Source organism: Podarcis liolepis, assembly GCF_965112155.1.
Source record: "Podarcis liolepis genome assembly, chromosome: 6".
Taxonomy (NCBI): Eukaryota; Metazoa; Chordata; class Lepidosauria; order Squamata; family Lacertidae; genus Podarcis; species Podarcis liolepis.
The window spans coordinates 93,609,410-93,636,158 of record NC_139559.1 but is presented as its reverse complement, the minus strand read 5'-3'; the positions used below and the strand labels follow the sequence as shown (position 1 = coordinate 93,636,158).

At 45.8% G+C, this 26,749-nt stretch overlaps 1 protein-coding gene and 1 long non-coding RNA gene across 7 annotated transcripts in view; one reads left to right on the top strand and one right to left on the bottom strand.

Moving 5' to 3' along the window:
- Positions 1-2,117, bottom strand: part of LOC310708675 — a 30,917-nt gene extending 28,800 nt beyond the window's left edge. The window contains exon 1 of the long non-coding RNA XR_014527148.1: positions 1,470-2,117. This is a non-coding gene — a long non-coding RNA (uncharacterized lncRNA). The remainder of the gene's footprint in view (positions 1-1,469) is intronic.
- A 2,850-nt stretch (positions 2,118-4,967) lies between these two features.
- Positions 4,968-25,226, top strand: KIAA0040. 6 transcript variants are annotated; one of them, XM_083507278.1, is made up of 4 exons: positions 4,968-5,165; positions 18,688-18,883; positions 21,674-21,795; positions 23,089-25,226. In XM_083507278.1, the coding sequence occupies exon 4, from the start codon at positions 23,197-23,199 to the stop codon at positions 23,500-23,502; it is 306 nt and encodes a 101-aa protein (XP_083363404.1). In that variant the 5' UTR covers positions 4,968-5,165; positions 18,688-18,883; positions 21,674-21,795; positions 23,089-23,196; the 3' UTR covers positions 23,503-25,226. The 6 variants fall into 6 exon arrangements, with proteins under 6 accessions (XP_083363404.1, XP_083363403.1, XP_083363402.1 ...); XM_083507277.1 differs by having other exon boundaries at positions 4,968-5,169; XM_083507279.1 differs by lacking the exon at positions 4,968-5,165 and adding an exon at positions 5,789-5,884.
- Positions 25,227-26,749: the final 1,523 nt, after the last annotated feature.

Genomic DNA, 26,749 nt, shown 5'->3' with positions numbered 1-26,749 from the left:
CTCTGCAATTTCAATTTGTCACCTTCCTGTTCTAAAATTTCCCAGTATTTTGGCCATTTGGCCTCCATGTTAAGTTTTTTCAAAGCTTTCGCTTCCATGGGTGAAAGCCACCTTGGGGTTTTACTCCTGGAGGAGAGGTTTAACCTCATTGCCTTTATTTTCCCCTGGGGTCAACCCAACTTCCAAAGCCACAAGATTGGCCCTACAAAGGAAAAGCTCATCAAAGGCAGGATCACAGGTCCGTGGTGTCTGAAATGAAAGGGATCAACCTGCAGGTTGAAAGACCCCTGTCTGGAATTCTGGTGAGCTGCTGCCAATTAGTGTAGACCAGTGGTTCCCAACTGGTAGTCCGTGGCACCATTCATATAACAAAAACTACCATAGCGATATCAACATTTTCAAAAGTCCACCGTACTTAGCTAATTGGAAACCACTTGTGTAGACCATACTGGGCTAGATGAACAATAGTCTGACCTGGCATGAGGTAGATCTGTACATTCCTTAGTCCAGAGTCCCCAGTGGGATGCCATGGGCATCATGATACCCTCAGACCAGGGCTCCTTGCCTATCCCTATTTTATTTTATGTCTGCTTAGATACAGAGGAATGGTGGGAGGCACCAGCTGGGGAACCACCAAGGGAATAAAGCTCAGAGCCCAGGGATTGGTGGTGGGACGACAATGAGTGGTCAGACTGGGAATAGGAGGTGTCAGAAGCCGAAGAGGTAACAGAGCTTAGGACTCAGCTGTACAGCTGCAAATAAAAGGTTTTGAATGTGTTGTAAAGTGGATATACAATTGTGGCACTAGACGGTGACTGTGAGCTAAAGCAAATTCAATGCATTTTTCAAAACGATTTAAAAAAAACACCTTTTGACGTTTTTAACATGTGTGTAAATTCCACCTTAGTGAGCTGGGAGAGTCTGTAGCGGAGAAAAGATCGGAAGCAGAAGCAGGAGAGTGGGAGGAGGGAGGCCAAGAGGCAAAAATGAGTTAGGCTGCTGAAGAAGCAAGGGTGTCTCCCCCTCCTGCTGTCACAAAATTCCCCCCCCCCTTGGTCTCGCAGGACCAGGAGAGGCATTAGGTGGGAGAAGCAAAGGTGGGCACACTGGCACAGTCTCAGATTGCTTGGGTAAAGCCCTGAGAGATAAAGCCCTGAGAGACTGAGACTTAAGCGGCAGTGGGAAGGAAGGAGTCTGCAGTCTCCATAACTGCCTCGTAGGCACAAGACCTACTCCTGACATATTATTACTTTTTGGTTTTATGTTTTTAAGAGGAGTAGATGTTTGCCTGGATATGCGGATGGGGGCAATTCTGAGAGGCAGTGTCTTTAGCAAAAGCACAAGGGTTACAATGCACTCAATAGTAACAAGGGAGGAAACCACCAGCAAGTTGCACTGTTACAACCACTTCCTCTTCTCCTATAGAGAACAAGAACGAGGTTTCAGTATTCTTCATATACTGTCCTTACTGCTTTCTCACACGTCCTTCCGTTCCTCCTGTTCCCTCAGTCTTTCCTCTCCCCCAATGTTGCACTGTGCTTTAGTGATGCACCACTTTGGAGCCTCAAAGTAGTGAGCATCATTTTGATAAAAAAGAAAGATACAGCACAGGTAAATACCATCAAGTCCATCGAAACCATCTAAAGTAGCAAAATCACTAAACACCCACCATTCAGGCCAGACAGGCATTTATGAGCCACATCCGTACACTTAGCATGGAAGCAGCTGATCAGCATTCCACCCATCACTTGGAAGCCTGGTTAACTTGCATCCCTCCCACCCTGGGGCTCCAATCTCTCACCTAAGAGATGTCCATCTTTCCATCCAGCTTCTGTTTGTCAGCCAACCCTTCTTACAACCACCCTGCTCTGTGCTTTTTGTCTTTCATCTCCCTTATTTCCCAGGAAGACGTCTTCCTACTCATCTTTGTGGCCCAAAGTTTCTGCGCGTCCCTACCTTCAAACTGTTTTCTTCTACCACAGACACATTCACTTTGGGGAGTCTTGCACTTTTCTACAGGCTCTAGTAGAGAGTGTGGCTTCAGGCAGATGGGCTACAGATGTTTTTGTCTTCAAAGAAATGTTGCAAAAATCAATCACGTCCACATATCCCGCCCAGAAATGTCTATAATCCTGTGGCCTGCCTCAAGCATTTATGCATATCACAGGACCAAGGTGTTAAACCCTGTTCCCAGATTGCCCACCTTTTAAAAAGTTTAAAAGCACTCCTACAGGGATGGGGGGGGGTCTGATTTGGACCACAGCAATGGTGGAAGGAGGGAGACCATCTTCTGACTTGATCCACCCAAAGCTGCAAGGTGGCAAATAACCCCCGGAAAGGGTTTAAATGGGGGGAAGCATTAAACAAACCTTCTACCAGTATCGCAATCATAATCAAATTGCCTCTCCCTCTGTTACTGCTTTTAATATTTTACAAAAGCAACTCACATCTAGTTTGGCTTTGAGTGTCTATGAACTGTCAGCACCAGAAATTTATACATTGAATAAGTAAGTTATTTATATGCCCAGAAGTTTTTCATCTACTTATAACCAACCCTGTCCTTAAATAATAAATTGCCATGCTCACAGCCATAGCTGCTAAATGGAGATTTTTTTTCCCCTAGGATGACTTAAGTATGAGAAGGCAGATAGAAATCTGGAAAATCCCCCTTGGAGCCAGGTAGAGTCACGGGTGCCCAGAGCTGGGTGACTCAGGTGGGTGGAGTCCAGAGCCCAACCATTGTGGGCAAGGAGAGCAGGGAGATCTTCAGAGAGCAGTGGCTTAAAAAAAAACACAACCCAGAAATATTCCATTTCTAAATACAAGCTCTCTTTGTTTACACGGAAGCTATCATGTCACAAGTTCAAAAGCCTGCTTTTCACAAAAACAATTTTTTTGTGACGTGCATCCACTGGCCCCTCCTGGCTATTGAGCTGAAGATGACCAGCACAAAGCAAAGGGTTCCTGTGACTTTAAACAAGGAAGAAATGTCAGCTTTGCTCCCTACCCTAACACCTGCAAAAATTCAGAATCTTGTACAGCTGTTAAAAGAAAACAAACCCTGTTCTCTTTTACATCTCCTCCCACCAGCTGAAACCAAAGTTAAATTAAGCCACAGCTCCTCAGTCACCCATCCATACCCACAAGAAAACTTTAGACCTACAGGAATGGCAAAGGAGCATGCTTTCTCTAGCACAGGCCTGCACAGCTTTGGCTCACCAAGCCAAATACAGCCCACTAGACAAGCAACTCCAGCTTTTGCTCTCTGCCTGGGACTATTTAAAAAGGCCACTTATTGGCCACATGACAGGCGGGCTTCCTCTTGCTTGGCTCTTGAGTTGTGCAGACCTGCTCTAGTGCAATCCACAGGTGAGTACATTCAGCCAAGTCTGTGATCCAAGCCTGGGAAAATGTTTTTTTGGGTTTTTTTGCTCAAGGATCACATTCCCTTCTGACCAGCCTTTAGGAAGCTTCATGTCACTGGCGGGCAAGGCCTAAAACAAAAGTGGGCAGAAAGAGTCAAATGTAAATTTTAGCCTTTGTACAGTATGCTAAATTTCTTCACACTCAATCATCTGTTTCCATGCAAGTAAGAAAGAGGCACTATCAGAGTTCAAGCTTACATTCCAGCAAGGCGAAAACATTCAAGGAGGGTGCAAAGCAAGGGCAAGTGAAGGGTGTGGCTTGAAAGGATGTGTTGCCTGGAGAAGAGTCCTGAGCACCCGCTAGAGAGAAACCATTTGCCCCCCACCCCATTTGCCATTTGCCCCCCACCCCAGGCCTATGGTTCCCCATCTTTGTTAAAACCCGACACAAATTTACATGGCAGTAATAAGCCCTGTTAAAAGAGCATGCATACAATCAGCTGGTTTGGCTATAGTCCTACGCAGACTTACTCAGGAGCAACTCCTGTTGAAACTCATCCAGGTTGTCAGTGTCTGTGAGCGATGATGGTGGTGTTCAGCTAGTTGCTGGGAATCACAGGAAGCAAGAGGGCTGCTGTGTTCATGTCCTCGCTTGCAGGCTTTCCACAGGTTGGCCACTGTGAGAACAGGGTACTGGATGAGGTGGGCCTGGCAGGGCTCTTCAGATTTTGACTGTGATATGTACTGGTGAAAAGACCATGATCCTGTAGTGGGGGGGGGGGGAGTTTGGACTTGATATCCCGCCTTTCACTCACTTTAAGGAGTCTCAAAGCGGCTAACATTCTCCTTTCCCTTCCTCCCCACAACAAACACTCTGTGAGGTGAGTGGGGCTGAGAGACTTCAAAGAAGTGTGATTGGCCCAAGGTCACCCAGCAGCTGCATGTGGAGGAGCGGGGAATCGAACCCAGTTCACCAGATTACGAGTCTACTGCTCTGAACCCCTATACCATGCTACTACACCACTACACCATGGCGTGAGTGCCAAACCCCATGAAAATCACACTTTGACTCACTGATTGTCTAAAAAAAGAAAGAAATTTCATAACAGGAAATTGAGATAAAGGAGGGAGAGGAAGTAGGTACTATTCTTTTTTAAAAGTCCTTACTGAGGTCACGGTTTCAATGCCCTTTCTGTCCTTCCACTTCATACCTGCTGTGTAAGTGGAGGAAAGCCAGAGTGGGACTGATCCGCTCCTGTTTTTCTGATGAGCCTCTTTGGTACTATTTCTGGAGGGCAGCGAGGGGAAGGGTGGTTTGGAGGAAACTAGGACGAGTCAGGAGTGGGACTCGTGGATATGGTTAGGTGCCCCTCAACCGCCCACCCGCCATAATCTGAGCCCTGGGCACCCGGCCTGTCGGGTGAAAGTTCCTGGACCAAAAAGCAACATGCTTTTCGACCAGGGGACGCGCAGCAATCCACGGTGAAGGTGGAAGGATCTGGGCTCCCGACGACCGCCTGCCCGGCATCTCCCCGGCCTGTTTGGGCAGCGAGTCGGGGGCCGAAGGGAGTCCGGCGCCAAAGGGAGGGGAAAGCGCGAGAGAAAGCGGCGCCCCCGGAGTGGCGCTCCCGCCCAGGTGCAGCCGAGGAGGCGCGGGGCGGGGAGAGCGAGGGAGGGAGGCTAACAGCCGGCGGGAAGGAAGAGGCAGGCACGGCCGCCCTCCGGCCGGGCGGCTTCTTGTTTTGCTTTCGTTGGCAGCTCGGAAACTTCGGGGCCGCCCGGTGGATGAAGGAGCAGCCGGTAAGTTGGAGCGGCCGCGCTGCTTTTCTTGCCTGCCCTCCGGAATCCAGCCAGACCCGGACTCGGGTCCGCCCAAGCGGCCAAACAACCTTGGCGCGTCCTGCCCACCCCGCCGTCCAGGCTCGCATCCGCTTCCCCGCCGTTTTGGCGCTCCCGGCCCTTCCTTGGAGACGCGTCGCCTTGCGCAAAGTGGGGCTTGGCGCGCGCAAGTAAGTGCGCGTTGCGAGACCCGGACGGGGAGCCGGAGCTGGTTTCAAGCCTGCCGTCGGTTCGGGGTCCGGGTCTCGCCTGCTCCCTCCCTCCCTCCCTCCCTCCCTCCCCAAGTAGATCCCGATTCCCGGAAGCTCCGGGCGCGCTCAGCGGTTCGGCGGTTGCCCAGCCCCGACCTGGGGGGCTCCGGAGCGGCCGCCGCGTTAGACGTGCAGCGGACCCGGGGCAGACAAAAGAGCCCTTCTCCGGACTTGGCTGCCGCAAGAGGTGGCGGAGGGGTGGCTTTAAGGCGGGATCGGAAAACTCCTGGCTTCATCCTTCCACCCGCAACTATTAGCCACGCGGAAGCCGCGTGTTGCGAGGCGGCGCGCCCCTGACGCCGGGCTCGGGGGGGAGCCGGGAGGGAGGCTGGGACCTTCATCTCCGCCCCTGGGCTTCTGCCTAGACCTGGGCAAGACCCCACTTCAAGAAATATTGAGAAGAGCTGGAGACTCGTCCAGGGAGGGAAGGTAGGAAGGACGCTCCGGGTTATATTCCTTGTGGGGGAGAAAATGGGGTGCCCAAGGCCAAACGACGTGCCCAAGTCCGCTTAGCCAGGCAGTGCCAGCCCCACCAACAACTCGTAAGAGTCGCCCAGTTCTCTTGCTGGAGCCCTGAGACAATGTGGAATCTGTTCAGCTCGGAGACTGTAGTGTCACTGCTAGAGTGAGAACAGCGCTTTTTTAAAAAAAGAAAAGTGTTTTGCTGGGCATCATTTTGGGGAAGTGGGACTTGTAGTGCTATAGGGCAGGCAGGGTTGCATATGTCCTGTGTGGCTGTTTTAACACAGAGATGTAAACTGAAAGTAACCCAGATATCTTTCTTTTTTTAAAAAAACAACCGCCATATTTTACCTATAAACATATACAGTGGTATCTCGGGTTAAGTACTTAATTCGTTCCAGAGGTCCGTTCTTAACCTGAAACTGTTCTTAACCTGAAGCACCACTTTAGCTAATGGGACCTCCCGCTGCTGCCATGCCGCCGGAGCACAATTTCTGTTCTCATCCTGATGCAAATTTCTTAACCTGAGGTACTATTTCTGGGTTAATGGAGTCTGTAACCTGAAGCGTATGTAACCGGAAGCGTATGTAACCCGAGGTACAATGAGAAAGAAGTTATGTGTCTTGTTCTCTCCCATGATAAGAAGGTGGCCACAGGCTTTAATGCCAGGGGTTTCAAATAGTGAGCATGATGGCCCAGAATTTTTCACAAGGGAAAATGTTGTTGTGGAAGGTAGATGATGCTCTTGCTGTGGTGTGTTCATAAAACAAAAAGGACCAGACTTCACTAGCAAAACGACACATATTTCACTTGCATTGGCTTCCTAGAATTCCACACTGCTTTTCCACCGCTGGTGCTCAGATAGGTTATTCATCCCCAACATGCCCAAAACTTGCATACCTCAGTATTCGCTCACACTTTGGCACAGGAACAGTGCAAGAAATGAAGAAACGCATGACTTAACCATAGGGATGGGCGACTGGAAGTCACAGGGGCCAAGTCTGGATCCCAGAGATTGTCTCTTTTATTACTCACCTGCAGTCTATAGGCACATTAAGCCAATTTCTCCCAAGCTGAGACACAAGCCAGAGGCTCTTTAACCCCTCCCTATCCAGTGTGAACAGCAAAGGAGGCCAGTTTGGCAGAGCTTCCCTTACTGGGCACCTGTCCCTCCAGCTAAGGTGCAGTGAATGATACTGAGCAACTGGCAGCCAAGCTGCATGTGAGTGACACAAGGAATCTGTGGCTTCCTCTTCGGATATATACCGTATTTTTTGCACCATAACACTCACTTTTTTCCTCCTAGAAAGTAAGGGTAAATGTCTGTGCGTGTTATGGAGGAAATGCCTACGGGTGGCATGCCTACGGATTTTCCTCCTCTAAAAACTACGTGCGTGTTATGGTTGGGTGCGTGTTATAGAGCGAAAAATACGGGTATTCTGAAATCAGAAGCAGGTCTGATTTTGGTTGGGGCAGCCACCTTTTCCCTTGCATAATTTTCCTGATGGAAATAGTATCGTCCTGCAGCCATCCATTTGCGAACTTCTGAAGTTGCTAGTAGCTTCAGTAGAGGGGGAAAGACAGACAGCCCTATACCCACTGGTGGAGCTAAGAACAGCTTCATGAAGGTGTTTGATTGGGGCAGGTAGAGAATGTGCACTACCTCCAAGCAATTCAGGAACTTGCAGGTGCAACACTGGGAGCTGCAGTCATGGATAACATACGTCCTGTGAAGTTTGGCCCTGAGGTGATTCAAGAAAGGGTGCTTTTCACACGAACAGGGGAGGGGGGCTAAAAGGTCCCGTGCCTTTGTTTTGCCTTTCTCAGACAATATTGTTGGCTCTTCAGCTCTTGCTCGAGGGTAGGGGGTGATCGTTGTGACTAGCCTGGGCCCCCTGGAACACTTGTGGTGAGTTCCAGATTTATATGTACAGGGAGGGGGGAAAGTATTTGATCCCCTGCTAAATTTGCCCGTTTGCCCTCTGACGAAGAAATGACCAGTCCATAATTGTAATGGTAGGTTTATTGTAGCTGTGAGAGACAGAATAACAACAGGAAAACCCCCAGAAACGCAGAAGACAAAAGTCAGAGATTAATGTGCATTATAATGAGTGAAATAAGTATTTGATCCCTTTGCAAAAGATGACTTAGTACACATCTCAGGAGGTATTTTTTCCCACTCCTCTTTGCAGATCCTCTCCAAGTCAGTAAGATTTCAAGGCTGATGTGTAGCTACTCGAACCTTCAGCTCCCTCCACAGATTTTCGATGGGATTAGGATCTGGAGACTGGCTAGGCCACTCCAGGACCTTAATGTGCTTCTTCTTGAGCCACTCCTTTATTGCCTTGGCTGTGTGTTTTGGGTCATTGTCGTGCTGGAATACCCATCCTTGACCCATTTTCAATGCCCTGGCTGAGGGAAAGAGGGGCTCACCCAAGATTTGACAATGCATGGTCACGTCCATCGTCCCTTTGATGAGGTGAAGTTGTCCTGTCCCCTTAGAAGAAAAACACCCCCAAAGCATAATGTGTCCCCCTCCATGTTTGACGGTGGAGATGGTGTTCTTGGGGTTGTAGACAGAATTCCTCTTCCTCCAAACACGACAAGTCGAGTTGATGCCAAAGAGCTCGATTTTGGTCTCATCTGACCACAACACTTTCACCCAGTTCTCCTCTGGGTCATTCAGATGTGCATTGACAAAGTGCAGACGGGCCTGTACATGTGCTGTCTTGAGCAAGGGGACCTTGCGGGCTCTGCAAGATCTCAGTCCTCAACAGTGTAGTGTGTTACCAACTGTTTTCATGGTGATTATGGTCTCAGCTTCCCTGAGATCATCAACATGTTCTCAGCTGCTTCATCGCCGTTCTCCTGATCATTGCAACTCCACGAGATGAGATCTTGCATGGAGCCCCAGACCAAGGGAGGTTGACAGTTATTTTGTGTTTCTTCCATCTGAAAATTATTGCACCAACTATTTGACACCTCCCCAAGCTGCTTGGCAATAGTCTTGTAACCCAGTCCAGCCTTGTGCAGGTCTACAATCTTGTCCCTGACATCCTTGGACAGCTCTTTGGTCTTGGTGGCTACTTTGGAATCTGCTGGATTGATTGCTTCTGTCGACAGGTATCTTTTGTACAGGTACTGTAACGAGCTGGGATTACAGGTAAGACCTCTCCCTTACAGCAGGTGCTTGTAATCTCAGCTCCTTACACACAGTGAAGATACCAGGTATCCTGACATCTGGCTGGTTGATAGGGGATCAAATACTTATTTCACTCATTATAATGCACATCAATCTCTGACTTTTGTCTTCTGGGTTTCTGGGGTTTTTCCTGATGTTATTCTGTCTCTCACAGCTACAATAAACCTACCATTACAATTATGGACTGCTCATTTCTTCGGGCAAACGGGCAAATTTAGCAGGGGATCAAATACTTTTCCCCCTCGCTGTATGCCTCTCTAAGCAGGAGCCCTCCTAAGGCAGAGGATGGGGGCATCGGAAGGCCCTGCTGCGGAGGCTGAGCCAGAGGGAAAGGGGAAGGAGCCAAAAACTGGATTTTCTGAGCGGCCAAGTACTTGTCAGAGCTTCACCATGTTGTTTATGAACACTGTCACATTTCTCCCTGGAGTTTAGAACAGGGGTCAGAGCAAAGAGCTCTGCTGAAGAATGTTGCTGTCTGTCCTCAGGAATTAGAAGCACGCTTGCCAAAAAGTTGCTTTAATTTCCAAATCTTTTAGAAGGGGTGGGGCGTACAGATCCTGGGGGTTAGTTTAGTGATTTTCTCTGGCCTCTGCACTTGCCTTGAACGCCCCCGTCCCTCAGACAGTTGACTTGAGAGCAATGGTGCATTTAGAAAACCTCTTTTGCATGTGCCTGTGGTCACATTGGGGGAAGGCACACCTGCTAAGGGTAGGAGGCCCAGGTGGGCAAGGCAAGCCACAGGGCCTGGCAGGATGGGTGAGGAGGGGCTGTCTCAAGAGACATCCACCGAGGTGGAGTACCAAAACCCATCAGGCATGTCCAGTAAGTTAAATGCAAATCTTGGCCACGTGAGTAGGGCAAAAAGGTTTCAGCTCTCAGGGTCCTGTGCAACAGCCAACTTTAATAGTACCATTAAGTGACTGCTCCTTAAATTCTCTGCACTGCACTGAAATTCTACATTTCAAAGGGAGCTACATTGCCTACAAAATCCATCTTTAGTTGCATCCCTTACAGTGCAATGTTATACACGTTTAGTGAGTTCCATTGAGTTAAATGGAGCTTACTCCCAGGTAAGTGATTATAGGATTTCAGCTTAAGTCTTTATTAATTCAGTGAATTGTTGTAGGGTGGCGCTGTGGGTTAAACCACAGAGTCTAGGACTTGCCGATCAGAAGGTTGGCGGTTTGAATCCCCGCGCCAGGGTGAGCTCCCGTTGTTCGGTCCCTGCTCCTGCCAACCTAGCAGTTCGAAAGCATGTCAAAGTACAAGTTGATAAATAGGTACCGCTCCTGCGGGAAGGTAAACAGTGTTTCCGTGCGCTGCTCTGGTTTCGCCAGAAGCGGCTTAATCATGCTGGCCACATGACCCGGAAATTGTACGCCGGCTCCCTCGGCCAATAAAGCGAGATGAGCGCCGCAACCCCAGAGTCATCCACGACTGGACCTAATGGTCAGGGGTCCCTTTACCTTTATTAGATGATAGGCAGAAAAGAAGGTGCCTTGAATAATGGCTGTGAAATTACCACAGTTTGTGTGTATTCTGTGAGGGACAAAAGCGAAAGCAAATTCAGTGAGCACAACACACCCTGCCTCTCAGTTTTGTTTTGTAAAATGTGTGTGTCTGTGATTCAGATTTTCATACAATTTTTTACCAAGGAAAGAAAAACTAGACAAATGGATGAAAGAGACTCAAAGGCTGGAATTCGTAGCCATGGAGGAATCAGACACTGCAGGAAACACTCATGAGCAGCTCAGATGGTTATGGGAAGGATTCTGACCAAGCCACTGTTGATGCTCAAGAAGAGCTTTTGCCTGTATCTTGGTTCACATGGAGATAAGTCAGTGTCACCCCTGAGTCAGAAGAGTGCTTGTTTCTCCTTAGTCAAAATAAAAAAATCTGAAGAAGTGTGTATCTGAAGAAGTGTGCATGCACACGAAAGCTCATACCAAGAACTAACTTAGTTGGTCTTTAAGGTGCTACTGGAAGGAATTTTTTTGTTTCTCCTTAGTAGTTCTGTGGCACATTTTTCTTACCTTACGTAGAGAATCACGTTGACCTGCTTATCAAGGAACCACTTACACATGCCATGAAATCATAGCTGTCAACTTTTCCCTTTTCTTGCGAGGAATCCTATTCAGAATAAGGGAATTTCCCTTTTAAAAAGGGAAACGTTGACAGCTATGCATGAAATCCCTGCATGTTACCGGGGATTCCGTGGCCTGTTCCACAGCTTTACCATCAGTTTGCCCCGTGAAGTAAATTCACAACTCACCTGTAGCTGCCTATTGCGGTTGGGGAAGATTATTAGTGATGGACAAGATGCCGTTCAGGGATGCTCGCCTCCCATCTTGTCAATGAGCTCTTAATAATTGTCCAAACAAGCCTAGGGCTCCCAGGAAAGCCTTCTGTCTCAATCATCCAAATGATTAGGTGAGAATCTCGGCATTTGGTTTCCTAAAAATACATTCCTGTTCCTAACGTCTGAGAAACTAAAGAAACATGAGCATATATACAGGGATTGGAATAAAGGGGGTGGAAATAAAACCTTCTGTGATTTATATGATGAAACTGTGTGGCTTCGTCCTTCGTACTTCTGTATGCAGCCAGTTCAGATGCTGCAGTAGACTCAAGTCTGCTGCAGTAGCATCTGTGGTTAAAGTTATTAAATTTTTCTCAGTAAATTATTTTTTTTAAAAAAATGTCCAGTAGCACCTTAGAGACCAACTAAGTTTGTTTTGGGTATAAGCTTTCGTATGCATGCACACTTCTTCAGATACTTCAGAAAGCTTATACTGTACCCAGAACAAACTTTTTTTTTAAAAAAAATTCCCACTGCGTCAGACCAACACAGCTACTTACCTAAATTTTTCTCAGATAAACGTTCTATTTTCTGCACTTTGACCTTGAGCATATTTACTTAGAAATGAGCCCTTTGATTTTACACTGGGCTTGCTCCCTAATAACTCTGTTTAGGATTAAGAGAATGCAATGGGAATGCTGTGTGTGTGTGTGTGTGTGTGTGTGTGTGTGTATGCGCAAGACACCTGCCCTCCTGCTGCAATGCCTGTTGTTCCAGGGAGGGTGAGCGTCTCTCACCAGGCAGAGCCAGACACATTTTCCTCCCAACACCAGAGGTTTGTCATTGCAGCCAAACTACTGTGCCATGAAGACCCTTATCCACAAGCGCTGTTTTTTCCTCTTGCCAGCTGAATGGCAAGCAGAAATTCAGATTGTATTGCTGTCTTTCTGCTAAGTAGATGCAGTGATGGGGAGAAAGGATACATGTTGGGATTGTCTTGTTTCCCTTTCGCAAAGGAAAAAGTGGTGACCATATGCTTAATTCTAGAAAGCAAAGGGTTTGTTTTTCTCTCTAGAGGTTTAGTATACCAGGGATCTGAACTCCCAAGAAAAGGAGCCCCGCTGCTAGCCATCTCAGATCCCCGTCTGACACACACACACCCCTGTCACACATCAAAATACAGACTGGCCAGTCCCCTTGGTTGGCCTACTGGCGCCCCTTGTTGTTTGTTAACCTCACAGGACCCAAAAACTATGGTAAATGGAATGAGTCTGTGATTCATCATATTTGCAAGCAGGACAGGGACCCTTTAAACAAACACACACACACACACACACACAGAGAGAGAGAGAGAGAGTGTGTCTTGCGGCCCAAACATCACTTCTTGATCTCAGTCATTCTGCTGGCAACATTGCTTCATATAACAAACATCTCCAGGGAGGGTGGAGGGTTCACAATTTTACAACAATTCTTAATCATTTTAGCATTCTTTAACTTTTTTGCATTGGAAAGTGCATTTAAACCTTTATAGGCAAAAAATATGCTGCACTGGGGCCAGCCCCTATCTCAGGGGGCAGATCCTGAGCCCCAAAGTTGTTCCTTGTGTTGGAGGACAGAGCAGTCTGTGCAAAACACACACACAGTGTAAAGGGAAGATTCAGTCTCCAGTTCAGTTCAGCTTCTGGATTTGGAGTGGGGGAAGTGCCAGCTTTTCCTTTGCCTCAGGCAGCAAAATGTCTTGGGTGAGCCTTCTTCACATTGTTCTCTCCACTTGCTATGGTGTGTGTGTTTTCTATCTGTAGCATTTGACCTGTACCATAGTAGACATTGGACACAGAAATTTACACCGTACTCCTATGCCAACTAACCCAGGAGTAAGTCCAGCTGAATTTACTGGTGCTTACTTCTGAGTAGACCTGCATAGGATTGTATTGTTGGGAGAAGAAGCTTTTCCTAGCATGAATGTAAATGGTGGGGGAAGCTTTATCTGTCAGACTTACATTTGCCAATTGCTGGTAAAGGAACAGTGGAGGAAAAAAGGCACCTCTGGAGGAGTTTTGTAAAAGAAAGTGGCTTGAGAGAGATTTTGCTTTCCACAGGGAACACACACATCTTCTTCTCCACTGACCAAACAGGTTTTGCAGGATTTTGAAAGTAAAAAAATAAAACCTACAAAACATGTTTACCAGAATCAAAAGTGTAAGAGGTGTGAGTACCACGAGCAGCAATTCCTCTTTCAAACCATTTTCAACTCACTGGAAACATGCCTTCATGTTTTTAAGATATTCCCTCATTATTATGGATAACTGTCAGTACCATTTTGAAAAGGGGGTAGACTTTCATGTTTTATTTTTGCATGTACTGTGTTAAAAAAACAACAACCCTGCAAATACTATCTGTTTTCACTGAAGCCTTTAAACCTGTTGACACAGTGATTGCATGAAGACTTGGGTGGTTGCAAGAACTTTACCTTGCATGCAAAGAAGCCAAAGAAGGGAAAGCACCAATCACAGGAAAATAAAAAATATAAATAATTAAAAGGGGAGAGAGAAAACATTCTAAATGTGCACAAAAATAACGATTTTATTGGCTCAATGTATTTTGAACTTATTTTTCCTGCACACTTTCTGTGCCCCATCTCCTCCCTGTTTCTCCATGTGTAGTATAATGTGACCTAGCAACTCTTGCACCATTAATCTCTAGTCATGCCTACCAACCCACAGAATGGGAGTAAAAAGTGTGAAGACTGTAGCTTTGATGTATTTCTGTGCTCTGCCACGCAGACTGGAGTTGAGTGTTAAAAGAGGAAATTCTCAGAGCATTGCACGCCCTTCGCCTTTTCCTGTAACACACCCGGCTAAAAACCATTCAGAGGGTTGCACACTGTATGGATTGATTCCCTCCCCCTCAAAAAAACAAATAAAAGAGCCTTTCAGGGTTAGAAGGCAAAATAAATTGGAAACAGACTGACGAAAGCTACCATTTGCTAGCATACATGTCTGGAGCAGGTTGTTTTATAGAGACATGATGCACCACACAATCCTAAACATCAAGGATAGCCAATGTTGTATCCTGTAGATATGTTGAACTCCAACTCCCATCAGCCCCTGGCAGTATGGCAGGAATGATGGGAATTGTAGTCCAAAGCAACTGGAGGGCACTGCATTTGCTACCCTTCTACAGATAAGTGGTAAGGAAACCTGCCCCAAAGAGTTGACAGTTCAAACAGAAAAAGGCAAACTGGATGTTTAAAGTGATCTGTTGATTTTCTGCAACATCTTTCCCCTTACTTTCCATGCACAAGTTACAATTTGCATAAATGAATGAGTGAATAAAATATGTAACTAGAACAATGGGCAATTAATTCCTTCTCCTAATCCTTTCCATCTGTAAAGTGGTCAGGGAAGGACAGTTGTTCTGAGTTACGTGCTTATATAGGTACTCACTAAGAGTTTCAGAAAAGGTGTGCTGGGTTGCTGTGCCATCAATTAACAGGTGTGCATTGGTGCCGAGAGGGGCTATCAAGTGTTGCTCATACTATGGATAATTATGGAACCCTCCCCTGCCAAATTTCTTCCAATATTTTGGGATTCTGAATTACAGTGGTACCTCGGGTTAAGAACTTAATTCGTCCTGGAGGTCCGTTCTTAACCTGAAACTGTTCTTAACCTGAAGCACCACTTTAGCTAATGGGGCCTCCTGCTGCTGCCATACTGCTGGAGCACAATTTCTGTTCTCATCCTGAAGCAAAGTTTCTTAACCCAAGGTACTATTTCTGGGTTAGCGGAGTCTGTAACCTGAAGCGTATGTAACCCGAGGTACCACTGGAATGTTTTACCAGCAGCACTGATGACATAGCAATACACATTTGCACACTTTTGGAAAGGCAGAACTGACTCCCTCCAAAGGTGGTGGACTCTCCTTCCTTGGAGGTTTTTAAGCAGTGGCTGGATGGATAGCCATCTGTCATGGATGCTTTTCTTGAGATTCCTGCATTTCAGGGGGTTGGGCTAGATGACCCTTGGGGTCTCTTCCTGCTCTATGATTCTATTAAATAACTCATTTGATGGTAGGGCTTTTGGTTGGTTGGTTTGGCTTCCTCCTGCTACAATGCTAGTATACTTCAATAGAAAGAAAATGTGATAAAAATCAATATATTACTATAATTAACAACAATAATGCAAACCTTAAAGGATTAAGCATTTATTCTGGAAGAAAAAAAGGGGTGTCATTTTATTTTATTTTCCTGAGTACATGCAAAATCATTAATGAACATCCTGAAATTCTCCTTTCTTATTTTTTTACATCATAAATGCCAGAAGGCATACTCTTGCCTTTTCTTTTTTATGTTGTTCAGGAGGCTTTTTTATGTTGTTCAGGAGCTTTCAACTGTTTCAGACATTCTCTTCCACCAACAGGACTCTGCTTGTGTTCACCCTTTTCTAGTGGGATTGTCTCCTCTTGTCCTTCTCTTCCTCTCTTTTACAAAATAATAATTTCCCTCACACTTGGGGAGTCTTCTACTTTGTCTGATGATGATCCGACTCCACTGCCACACTAGTTGGCACAAGAAACACCCATGTTTGCTATTAGAACATGTTGGCAGGATTGGTAATATAAACTGTATATGTTCGTTGGAATTCCTCACTTTCTTGTTGAGTCTGCTCTCTCTCTGTGCAAACAGTTTGATGCCAAGGAGGCTATTAAAAGCTCTGTGTGCCCCTTTAGATCTGGAATTTCATCTTGCAGGTTTCCAGTTACTACCATCTCTTTTGAAAAATTCCCAGTGAGAATTATGCGCCACTCCTACCTATTCCGTTTCTTTTTCCTCATCGAACATGCTGTGCCTGTACCGTTCTGCAGATCAAGAAAGAAGAGGCACATGGCAGGGATTTCATAGAACTATGCATTTTATTCTGTTTTATTTATTGCTGCAGCAATTAGGCCAAATCTGAGCAGCATTCTGCAAATCAGACTATTTCTAGCAGAATGGAAGAGATGAAAGAATTAAAGAAGTGAACAAGGATAAAGCTCAGACTAAGCCAGGATCTACATTCAACCATCACCTTTTTGAAACTATGAATTGTACCCCTCACCAGCTCTTTGCAATCTAATATTTATAGCTGATTGATATTAAAATGGGCCCTGGTGCCACGCACTGCTGTGCTTTGATAGTTAAACATTAACTGAAGGGAAATCAGAAGGAAAAGCTAACATAATTGTTCTTCATATTCTCTTGGAAGGTTTTTGAAAAATTCCCCTTCCAAGCGACAGTTGCAGTAGCTCAGCTGGTTAGACCGTGGTGCTGATAACACCAAGTTCGCAGGTCCAGTCCCCATATGGGACAATTGCACATTCCTGCACTGCAGGGGGTTGGACTAGATGACCCTCAGGGTCCCTTCCAACTCTAAAGTTCTAGGATTCTCTGTCCCCTGTTGACAAGAGAAAGGGAAGCCTCGTAAACCTGAAGTAAGGGCTGGGATCCGTGTGTTTGAGGGCTGACACCTTCTGATGGCGCTGAAGAGTCTATTTAGGTCAGAGGAGAAGGAGGCTGTTGTGCTTCAGGGAAAGAAGACATTAAGGAGAGAATGGGGTTCCGTTCTTGGCTATGGCTGAAACTTCCTGAGCATCCTCAGGCAAGTCGCATGGCTCTCTGCCATGTGGGGGCTTGGCAGGGTGTGATGAGGCTCCCTTTGTCCATTTAGATATTCATGCAGCTCTCCGTGACCTCAAGTAACATCAGATTACTTCCAATTGCAGAACAGGGAGATAACATCTTATAAGGCCAACCAATAAATAAATTGGGCTCTCAGCTGACACTGATGTGGTTTTGATTAGTTTGGTGATACAGTATAATCCACCAACTAAAGCTGTTGTAAGAAGGATTGAAATAAGAAAAAGTTGGCTCCAAGCAACAGAAATTTAGTTATGCCTAAATCCTGTTGCTGTCAATGGGGCATTACCGGGCCGGCCCAACAATGAGGCAAGGTGAGGCAACGGCTTCAGGCAGCAGGATCCCAATGTAGATATTTGTTCTTCTCGCCCCTTCTTGTGCCTAATGTAGATCTTCAGATTGGGGTAGGAGAACTGAAAATAACGCCAACATGTTTCACATCTGGCAACAAATGTGCCCCTTGGGTTTCAGGTGGTACATAGAAAGATGAGTTTAAAAATCCTAGGACACAAATTTTCACAATCCTCTATGCTGGCTCATTTACTGGAAGCAATGTACCATAATTAGCATTAATTCTGCAAATGTGTGCTCGATTCTGACCAAACTAAGCCTTCTGGTGTGTATATATATATATATATATATATATATATATATATATATTTGTTTTCGTAGATTTTCACGGGTACAGGAATGCAGGTTTTGGTGTCCTCGGGAAGACACCCGAGGACACCAAAACCTGCATATATATATATATATATATATATGCTTTCGTAGATTATATATATATAATCATAATGGAGTATACACTTGCAGAGTTTATACTAAATACAGGGCGTGAAATTTTTTGTCCCGGGCTTTTTAAACTCACCTACCCATGTACTATCGGAAACCCAAGGGGCACATTGGTTGCCAGATGTGGGGGGGAAATTGAGCTCTTCTATCCGACACCATTTTGTCATTTGCCTCAGGTGCCAAAAGATCTTGGTCTGGCCCATGACTAACCTGAGTCCCATTGGTGTCAGCAGGGCCTAAGGGAACCAATGGCCAGAAACACTGAGCCTTGAGTTTAGTCCTGGAGATTAAGGGGTATAGGAGAAAATAGTAGAAAAATGATACCGGAGAAAAGTAGTATCAGAACTAAATTACTATAATCATTAAAATGAAAGTCAGTACAATTCAATAGAAAGATATAATTAAGTTGCTTAACAGTCTAGACCAGTCATACAACATAATATAATTTCTTAACAGAGCTTCATGGAAGATTAGTCATACAAGCATGGTTTGTTGGTGTGCATATTTCCTGTTTTCCATCAACAAAGAAGCCACACAGGTCACATAACTTCAGAAATGACCAGCATTTCTTAACCCAACAGACAGGCTTAATGGGTATTCTTTTCCCCCTCAACAAAGTTCTTAAAACACTGTTGCAGTGGAAATGCAGAAGAATTGTAATTGAGGAGCTGTAGGTGGCCTTGTGCAATTAAGCCTTCCAAAGCTGACTCCTCCTCCTACTCTTGGAAATGGCCCAGCTGTGGATTGATTGTTTTGCAGACTTAGATCATGGGAGACTCTCTCTCTCTCTCTCTCTCTCCCAGGCCAGGTGATGACAACTGAGCAATTAAGCCTCACCTCTGGAGTAGATGAAAACCAGAGGGTTTGAGCCCAAGACCCTCTTGGGGTGTCAACACTGTGAGACCCTCCATTGTAGGGTTGGGTTGCATATATGATGTGTAAATAAACCTAAACACCACAGTCTCTATTGTTTCTCATTCTGAGAAAACCAAAGCCTGGGTAAGTGCCTGGAACCCCTGGAATCTCTTACTGCCTGGAGGGTAGGGTGGCATGCAACAATATTTTGGCTGAAATGATAGTAACCAATTTCTTAAATTTGCATCTATACAGATAGATTAGCATATGCACGTTTTACGCAACTATGTGTGGTCTTTTGCAGTGTTGCGTCTCTTCTTTTTCTCTTACTACTCCAAGCCTGGAATGTGCCTTCTGCATTGTAGCACACCTTTAAGATAATAAAAGCAAGCAAGCCGAAGGCAATGAAAGCATAGAGGAATAAAACAGACAGGCAAGTTAATCATCTCTGCAAGGAGAAGGTTTTTATTTAGCTGACACAAACAAAAGTCAGAAGCTGAATCCTATAGAGTAGTAACTTATCTTGTGGTGGTTTATCTCTGCCATAACAATTAAGGTTTGATTGACTGCAGTTCAATCTTAAATGAGAAACCCAAATTAAAGCTAATTTTAAAAGGGCCAAAGCACCTTTAAATTGAGAAGAGCCCCAAGCAAACTTAGCAACAGGAAAAGTTACTTTAGGCTGCAATCCTATGCATACTTACCTGGGAGTAAGTTTCATTGAACTCTACGTGGCTTAGTTCTAAGTAGACATCTAGAAGAGTGTACCTTCAGTACGTCTTGTGTGAATTAACTTTACTGGCTAAGGCTTCTGTTTCTTTAAAGTTCTATTTTAAGTTCAGTATAAAACCAGACAGTAGGTTCAGCAATGTGCTAATTTCACCAAGCTAAGCGGCCAAGGAAGTCCCACGTGGTCACATTTGACTTCTAAAGAAAACATCTAAAAATTAGGCGAAAGTTTAAAAAGGAAGTGGAGAGTCAAGAGGGTCATCTCTCTCCAAAACAGTGACTGCTTAAAACAAAAATAGTGGAAACTCGGTTTATTTACCCATTTGTGTATTGGCTGTGCTTGACTGCTTTACACCAAAGCAAAGCATTGGGCTGGACATGATGCTCATGTACCTTGTATGGTGTGGTGCATCCTGGTGGTGTGGATGCTTCATTTTGAGAAGTTCGACACTTACTTTAGATATATTGCTCAGGTGTTGTTTCTGAATTGTTTGGCACAAGAAACATTTGCATTGAAATTTTGTCTCTGTTCATCCTTTTACCACCTTATCTATCTTAGACTAGCCTTCCATGAGGGTATTGTTGTGTAGGCAGTCTTGCCGTAGTGCAAATGTCCATGTATTTACATACCTACTGCTGGAATCAGATAGGAAAAGAGGCGAGTCTATGAGCTCAGCACTACCAAATGCATACCCACCACAGTGGACACCCCAAAAGACTGAACAAGACAATTGTTTGTGTGTTTCATATGTCTCCAGGTTGGAGCTAGAGAAAACTGGTCAGCCATATAACCCCAGTGCAACATAGAAACTTTGCCACTGGGAAGCTTTAGGCAGGAGAGCTTTCATGAAGTGAAATCACTCTTGAAAATGAGCAGCGCTAGTTCATTGGGTGTTAGATACTGTGTTATGTAGTGTAGTTTCACCCTGGGCCAACAGGGGGATACTGTATATAGTTTTCACTCAGGTCTGTAGATAGTTTTCACTCAGGTCCGCGGCAGTTATTTTAGGCGGGAACTCTGGGCTGTTGTGGTTACAATGTTGACAGCCGGCTGCCTATAAATACAGGCCGGCTGAGCTGTTCGCAGTTAGTTAGTTCTATTCCAGCTTACCATAATAAAGAGCTACTTGAAGAAATCGCTGTGCCGGCTGCTATGTCAACCCACGACTTAACATACTTGTTCAATTGTATTGTATTATTTATGCAAATTAATTTTCTCTGGAGTTAAAGATCTGACTGGGACAAACCTTGTTATGTTGAGCTCGTATTTTGCACAATTTGTATATGGTGTCTGTTAGATAATGTGTGGTTTGCTATGCCTAATAAAGGATTATATTAAAAAAGATTGTTCAATAGGAGGATGCTAAGCACCTAGCCGCCTAATTTAAGGTTACCAGATTTTTTTTCAATGAATCCAAGGACACTTTTCAACTTCAATGGATTTTATATGGGGACTGATTTGTAAATCTGGGGACTGTCCCGGGGAAACGGGGACGTCTGGTAACCTTAGCCTAACTCCTCCCTCCCTCCCTCTTTGCTACTGCAGCCCCTGCTAATACTTGTGCTGAACAGAAGTTAGTAGGAAAGTGAGTTGCATTTGCAGTTGCAGAATGAGCTCTGCTAACAGCCCTTCCAGAGAACCCGACATGTTGGCAGTGTGATCTGTGGTAGGAAGTGGGGGAGGAGACAGAAAGCCATGACACACACACCCCGCACCCAAAGCACCCACATGCCTATTGTTTGTACTGGAGATGAGAATCAGACCTATCTATTCACGGCCTGTTCCATTGTAGAAATTCATTGATATGCTGTGGCTATAGCAAAAACCAGACGTGTGTTTGGAAACAGGAGCCATATGAAAAGTTGCAAAACTTCACAAGCTTTGATGATAAGAGCTGGGGCAACAGTTGTCCTGGAAGCCCAAGAAAAAGTGACTAAGCCTGAGCCAAGGGTCACAGGAAGTGCAAATAAAATACCAAAGAGATTTGCCCCCTTGACATCCTCTGGTGACATCTATTGGTGCTCCTGCTGCTGTTTTTCCCTAGGGCTGTTCCTCACAGCATTGTCAGGCTCATGATAGCCTTCAACAGCAAGTCAGAATCAGTCTGGGAAGGTGGGGGTGCAGATGTATATAATATGAACACTGAACTTTTTGACGAAGCACCCATTGCGGATTTCGCTTAAATGTACAATCTTCTCTCCTAGATCAAACTTGGTTCTGTATGTTTACTGCAGAAGACACGTGTGCACTGCGCTGATTGGCTTGGAAGCCTCTGTTGGCACCCCTCCTTCACAACCTCCACTCCTCCCTGAAGCAATTTCTCAAGGTATTTGGATTTTATACTGCCTTTTAAAGGGAAAGGGAAAGAGAAAAAGAGGGAGGCCCAAATACACAAGTCCATTCAGCCCTTTGAAAACAAAACAAGTCACACTGCCTGCCTGAATCAGGATTTGATCCATCAGTTTGATTCATGGTAAATTTGAAAGGTGTGATAAGCTAGTTTCAAAATGGGGGGCGGGGTTGACTACAGTTATACCTACATGTGGTAAATCACCACCCCCATTTTGTGGCATCATTCACAGACTATTATTTTTATGTTTTGCATTTTATTTTCTTCTGCAATGTTTTATTTAACATTTTAATGTAAGCTCTAAACGGCTTTGTTATTCCCCCCCCCCAAAAAAAATAAAGCAGTATAGAACTGGAATGAACAATAAAATAATAATGATGAAAAGCATGTGGCATTTCACCTTTTGTGAGAGGAGGTGAAACCTGCCAGCACTCCTGCTACTTCCAAATGCCTTTTTAAAAATGTCACATCACAAGAGCTGTTGTAATATTGTTTGGACATTGACAGTGGGGCATTGCTGTCTCCAATGGCAGTTGCCATTTTCCCACCCCAGCTATTGCTTGGACAATAGCATAGTGCCATTCCAGATGATTGGGGGGGGGGACTCCCCTCACCTCCCCCCCCACCTCCTGAAATTTGGCTCCTGCTTTTGAAAAGCAAAAGGAAAGGGGAAGGGGGGGGGGAGTGTCATCCCTCCTGTTTAGGCCAGGCTTCTGCCAGTTCCAAAGTTCAGCCCCAGCCTATACAAATCTTGAGTTACTGGCCTGCACGAAATGCCTGCTTTAAACCTTTGCCCCCCGCCAAGATGTCATTCAGCTACAGCTCCCGCCCTCCCTAGTTATGGGTCAAGGGTTAATGGGAGTCCAACATCTGAAGGCTCCAGTGGCGTAGCGTGGGGGGTGCAGGGGGGCCGGCCGCACCGGGCGCAACATCTGGGGGTTAGGGTTAGAGGGCGCAAATCCACGGGTTAGGGGGCGCAAATCCACGGGTTAGGGGGCGCAAATTACTTGCCTTGCCCTGGGTGCTGACAACCCACGCTACGCCACTGGAAGGCTCCACCGGGTGATCTTGAGTCAGTCACTGTCTCCCAGCCAACTTACCTCACAGGGTTGTTGCGAGAATAAAATGAAAGCGGGAGAGCCATATATGTCACCTTGACTTTGTGCTGTGGAGTGTCATAGTAGCCTTACCAGCAGAGGTCTTTGGCTAATATCTGAAGGGGATACCCAATGGCAGCCTTGCTTTACCTTTCATCTCCCACCTGTTCAGGGGCTGGTGAGAGGAATCTGCACACGAGACCCATGTGCTCTGGGCAGCAGACGGAGACCCAGCAGGCGAGGGGAGTGGTCTAACATCCCACCCGCCCTTCCTCCAGCCATGGAGCAGATCAGTCAGTTTTTCCACTCGATCTGGACTTTCATCCTCTCCAAACACCAGGAGGGGGTCTACAACACCGTCTGCCTGGCGGTGCTTCTGGGGCTCCCCACCCTCGTGCTCCTGGTCGGCATCTTTGTCTGTTGCCACTGCTGTTTCTGTGGCGGTCGGAGGAAGGACAGCGGTAGCTACAGCACGAGTGAGAAGAGAAGAAAGAAGATGAGGAGGAGAAAGAAGGAAGAGGACCTGTGGATTTCTGCACAGCCCAAAGCGCTCATGCTGGAAAAGAGGCCATCGCTGCTGGCCTAGAGAAAGGGAGGGATGGACAGGAGCTTGTGTGTACACACACACACACACACACACGCCTTCTGTTAAATGTCTCACATTGCACTTTGGGCCACATAGCCTAAGACTGAGGACAAATCCTGCTGGGTCCCTCCCCTTTAAGCACTGACCTTCAGCTGTTTCCTCTTTTTTCCTTTTTATAAAGGTGTTTGGATTGAAGAAGCTATCTTGGCCCATCACCGGGATGATCTGGGGAGTCTTCAGTTGGGCACACATTTACATGCACACTGATGATCACAAACAGGTGGCGTGAGCTAACAGCCATGCCAGCAGACATACTAGTCCAACGTGTACATAACGACTTGCTTGAACAGACTTGCCAGCCCTTTTAGCAGTTAAGGAACAGGTATCTGTGACTCTTAAACAAGCCTTGGACTGGCACTAGCAAACTATGCCCTGACAAACTACCACATGTACCAGCGCTGTCACCATATGCATACCCACAGGGACAGAGGACTTCTTCAAAAGGTTTTATATGGGCACTGGCCTAGATGGCTTTAAGAGGGGATTAGTGGAGTGGGACATGGCCATCAGTGGCTTTTACGCTCAGTTTCTCAAATTGGGTCCCCACTGTTGTTGCACTACAACTCCCATCAGGGCTAGTGGTCAGAAATAATAGTTGTAGTCCAACAACAGTGGGGACCCAGGTTTGAGAAACAGTGGCCTAAGGGGATCCTCTAGGTTTCAAGGGAGTGTAAGTCTTTGTACCACACGCCGGGAGACAAATAATGAGAGAAGGCAGCGACCTTAACACCCTACCTGTGGGCTTCCTGGAATCACCTTGCTTCCTCACTGTTGGAAACGGATGTGGAATTGCATGCACCTTCGCCCTGACAAATGACAAGAGTCCCCTAACCCTGATGACAGATTTCACAAATCCACAATATCTGCCCAAAAGGCTATAATTTGGGCTTTGTGTACTCCCTATTGTTGCCACAGAATTCCATATAACCAAGAATTTCAACTCTTCAATGGGTTCTAGGTTTCTAGCCCACAGTCTCACGAGTCTGGTTAAATCTTGGGGAGGGAGCCTTGAGCAGGATTTCTAGGCAGTGAGGTTCAGCGCCTCCGTCCCTCCCTTTTTTTCTTTCTCAGTTGTAGAAGTGGTGTCTCCATTTCCGTCTTCATCCCAAAGCTTCCTTTCCTCTCTGATCCTGGACAGAGTTTCTTCCCAGGTTCCACACAGCAGATCAAAGCCTCCCTCAAGCCCATATCTAACTCCCTGGAGTTACTGACTGTCACCCTGTGTGTACTTACCTAGGAGCAAGCCCCTTTGATACAGTGGGACTTGCTTCTGTGTAAACGTGAATGGGGTAGAGCTATGAAACTCGTTTCTATGAGGGTCTCATACCCATCAGCATATCTAGGAATTTGGGAGAAATTTCAACTTGGGCCAACATTTCAGGTCGTCTGTAGATGGAATGCTAATGAATTCCCTGACAAGGAAATTGCTGGTATATTTTTAGATACTCCTAGGAAGTCCACCTGATGATCTGCCCTAGTCTTAGGCAGTGGTGCAACTAACTGCCTTTCTTTCATCAGTACTTGTCCTGTGCCTTGTTTTTGTATATGCATTCTGAGATTGCCCTTATATTGCACAGTTTATGCACACATGCAAAACAAAAAAACAAAAAAAGCACCCAACCCAACAAGCCTTTTATTTAAAAAATAAATTTATTTAAATGAAACTAACCTGATTATTTATCGTGTCTCAGCCTCTACTTCTCATTTACTGGGTGGGAGAGAAAAGAAAACAGTTTTATTATTTTACTGGCCGCAGGGAAGCGGTTTGCACAGAGATGAAAAGGGAGCTGAAATGCTTATCTTTTCTTAGCTGAAATCTGATGACAATCACAAAAGCTGTCGTCCACAGATTCAGGCCTGCGCAAATTGTAACCTATCAAGCATAACACCCAGTTGTGTGTGGTGTGCTGGGTGCTTGACATGCACACATAGGGAATTTGTAGCTTTTTTGGTAAGGCAAGTGGTACAGGCCTGTCTGGTTCTTGTTAGTCAGCTGTTGTGCCTATAAGTAGGACTGCCAGGCTAAGCAGAAGCCTAAACAGTTACCCAAGAGTACAGTGGTACCTCGGGTTAAGTACTTAATTTGTTCCGGAGGTCTGTTCTTAACCTGAAGCACCACTTTGGCTAATGGGGCCTCCTGCTGCTGCCACACTGCTGGAGCACGATTTCTGTTCTCACCCTGAAGCAAAGTTCTTAACCGGAGGTACTATTTCTGGGTTAGCGGAGTCTGTAACCTGAAGCATATGTGACCTGAAGCGTATGTAACCCAAGGTACCACTGTAATTCCAACTGAATTCAATGAGACATTCCCTTGTGTGTTTAAGTTTATAGCCATATTATTATTCATTACTTGTACCCACCCCCCATCTAGTTGCCCCAGTACTCTGGGTGGCTTCCAACAGACTATAAAACAATACACAGTACACCAGACATGAAAAGCTTCCTGACACAGGGCTGCCTTCAGGTGCCAATGGAAGGTCGTATAATTGTTTATCTATTTGATGTCTGAAGGGTGGGCGTTCCACAGGGAGGGTGCCACTACCAAGAAGGCCCTTTGCTTGGTTCCCTGTAACTCCCCTTCTTGCAGTGAGGGAATTGCCAGAAGGCCCTTGCAGCTGAATCTTAGTTAAGTGGGGGTCAACTTAAATTGAGTGATGGAGTTAAGGACATAGCTGTTTACTTTTTGAGATTGCTGTGGTGCCGTTTCTGTCACAGTAAATGAAAAGATACTACAGGTGGCCTAGCTTCTAATTAAGAGTGGTTTTCCATGCTTACTTCCATTGTGTTACCTCACAAAAAAGGCACAGATACAGAGATTTTGGATATGTACAGTTACATAAATGTAAGCAGTGAGTCAATTAATTTAGTCAACAAGAGAATTCTTTCCATTGTGGCAGTAATCATTCCACAGGTTTATTACCAATATATTGGTGGGTGGAAGACTGCAACCACTAATCTTCCTAGCTCATCCCTGTCATGCGATCAATTCCTGTGCTTCACAGTTTTAAAGGACTAAAGCAGATGGTACAACTTTTAAGGTTGTTGGGCCAGGGATGGGACAGTCTGACTGGAGCAAGCCTTGATGTTGTCTGTGCCTGCCTCTCTCTCCTCCTCCTCCTCCTCCTCCTCCTCCTCCTCACAGGGCAGATGCTCAGCTGTGGCCGTGCCTCGCATACTGGCATATTCA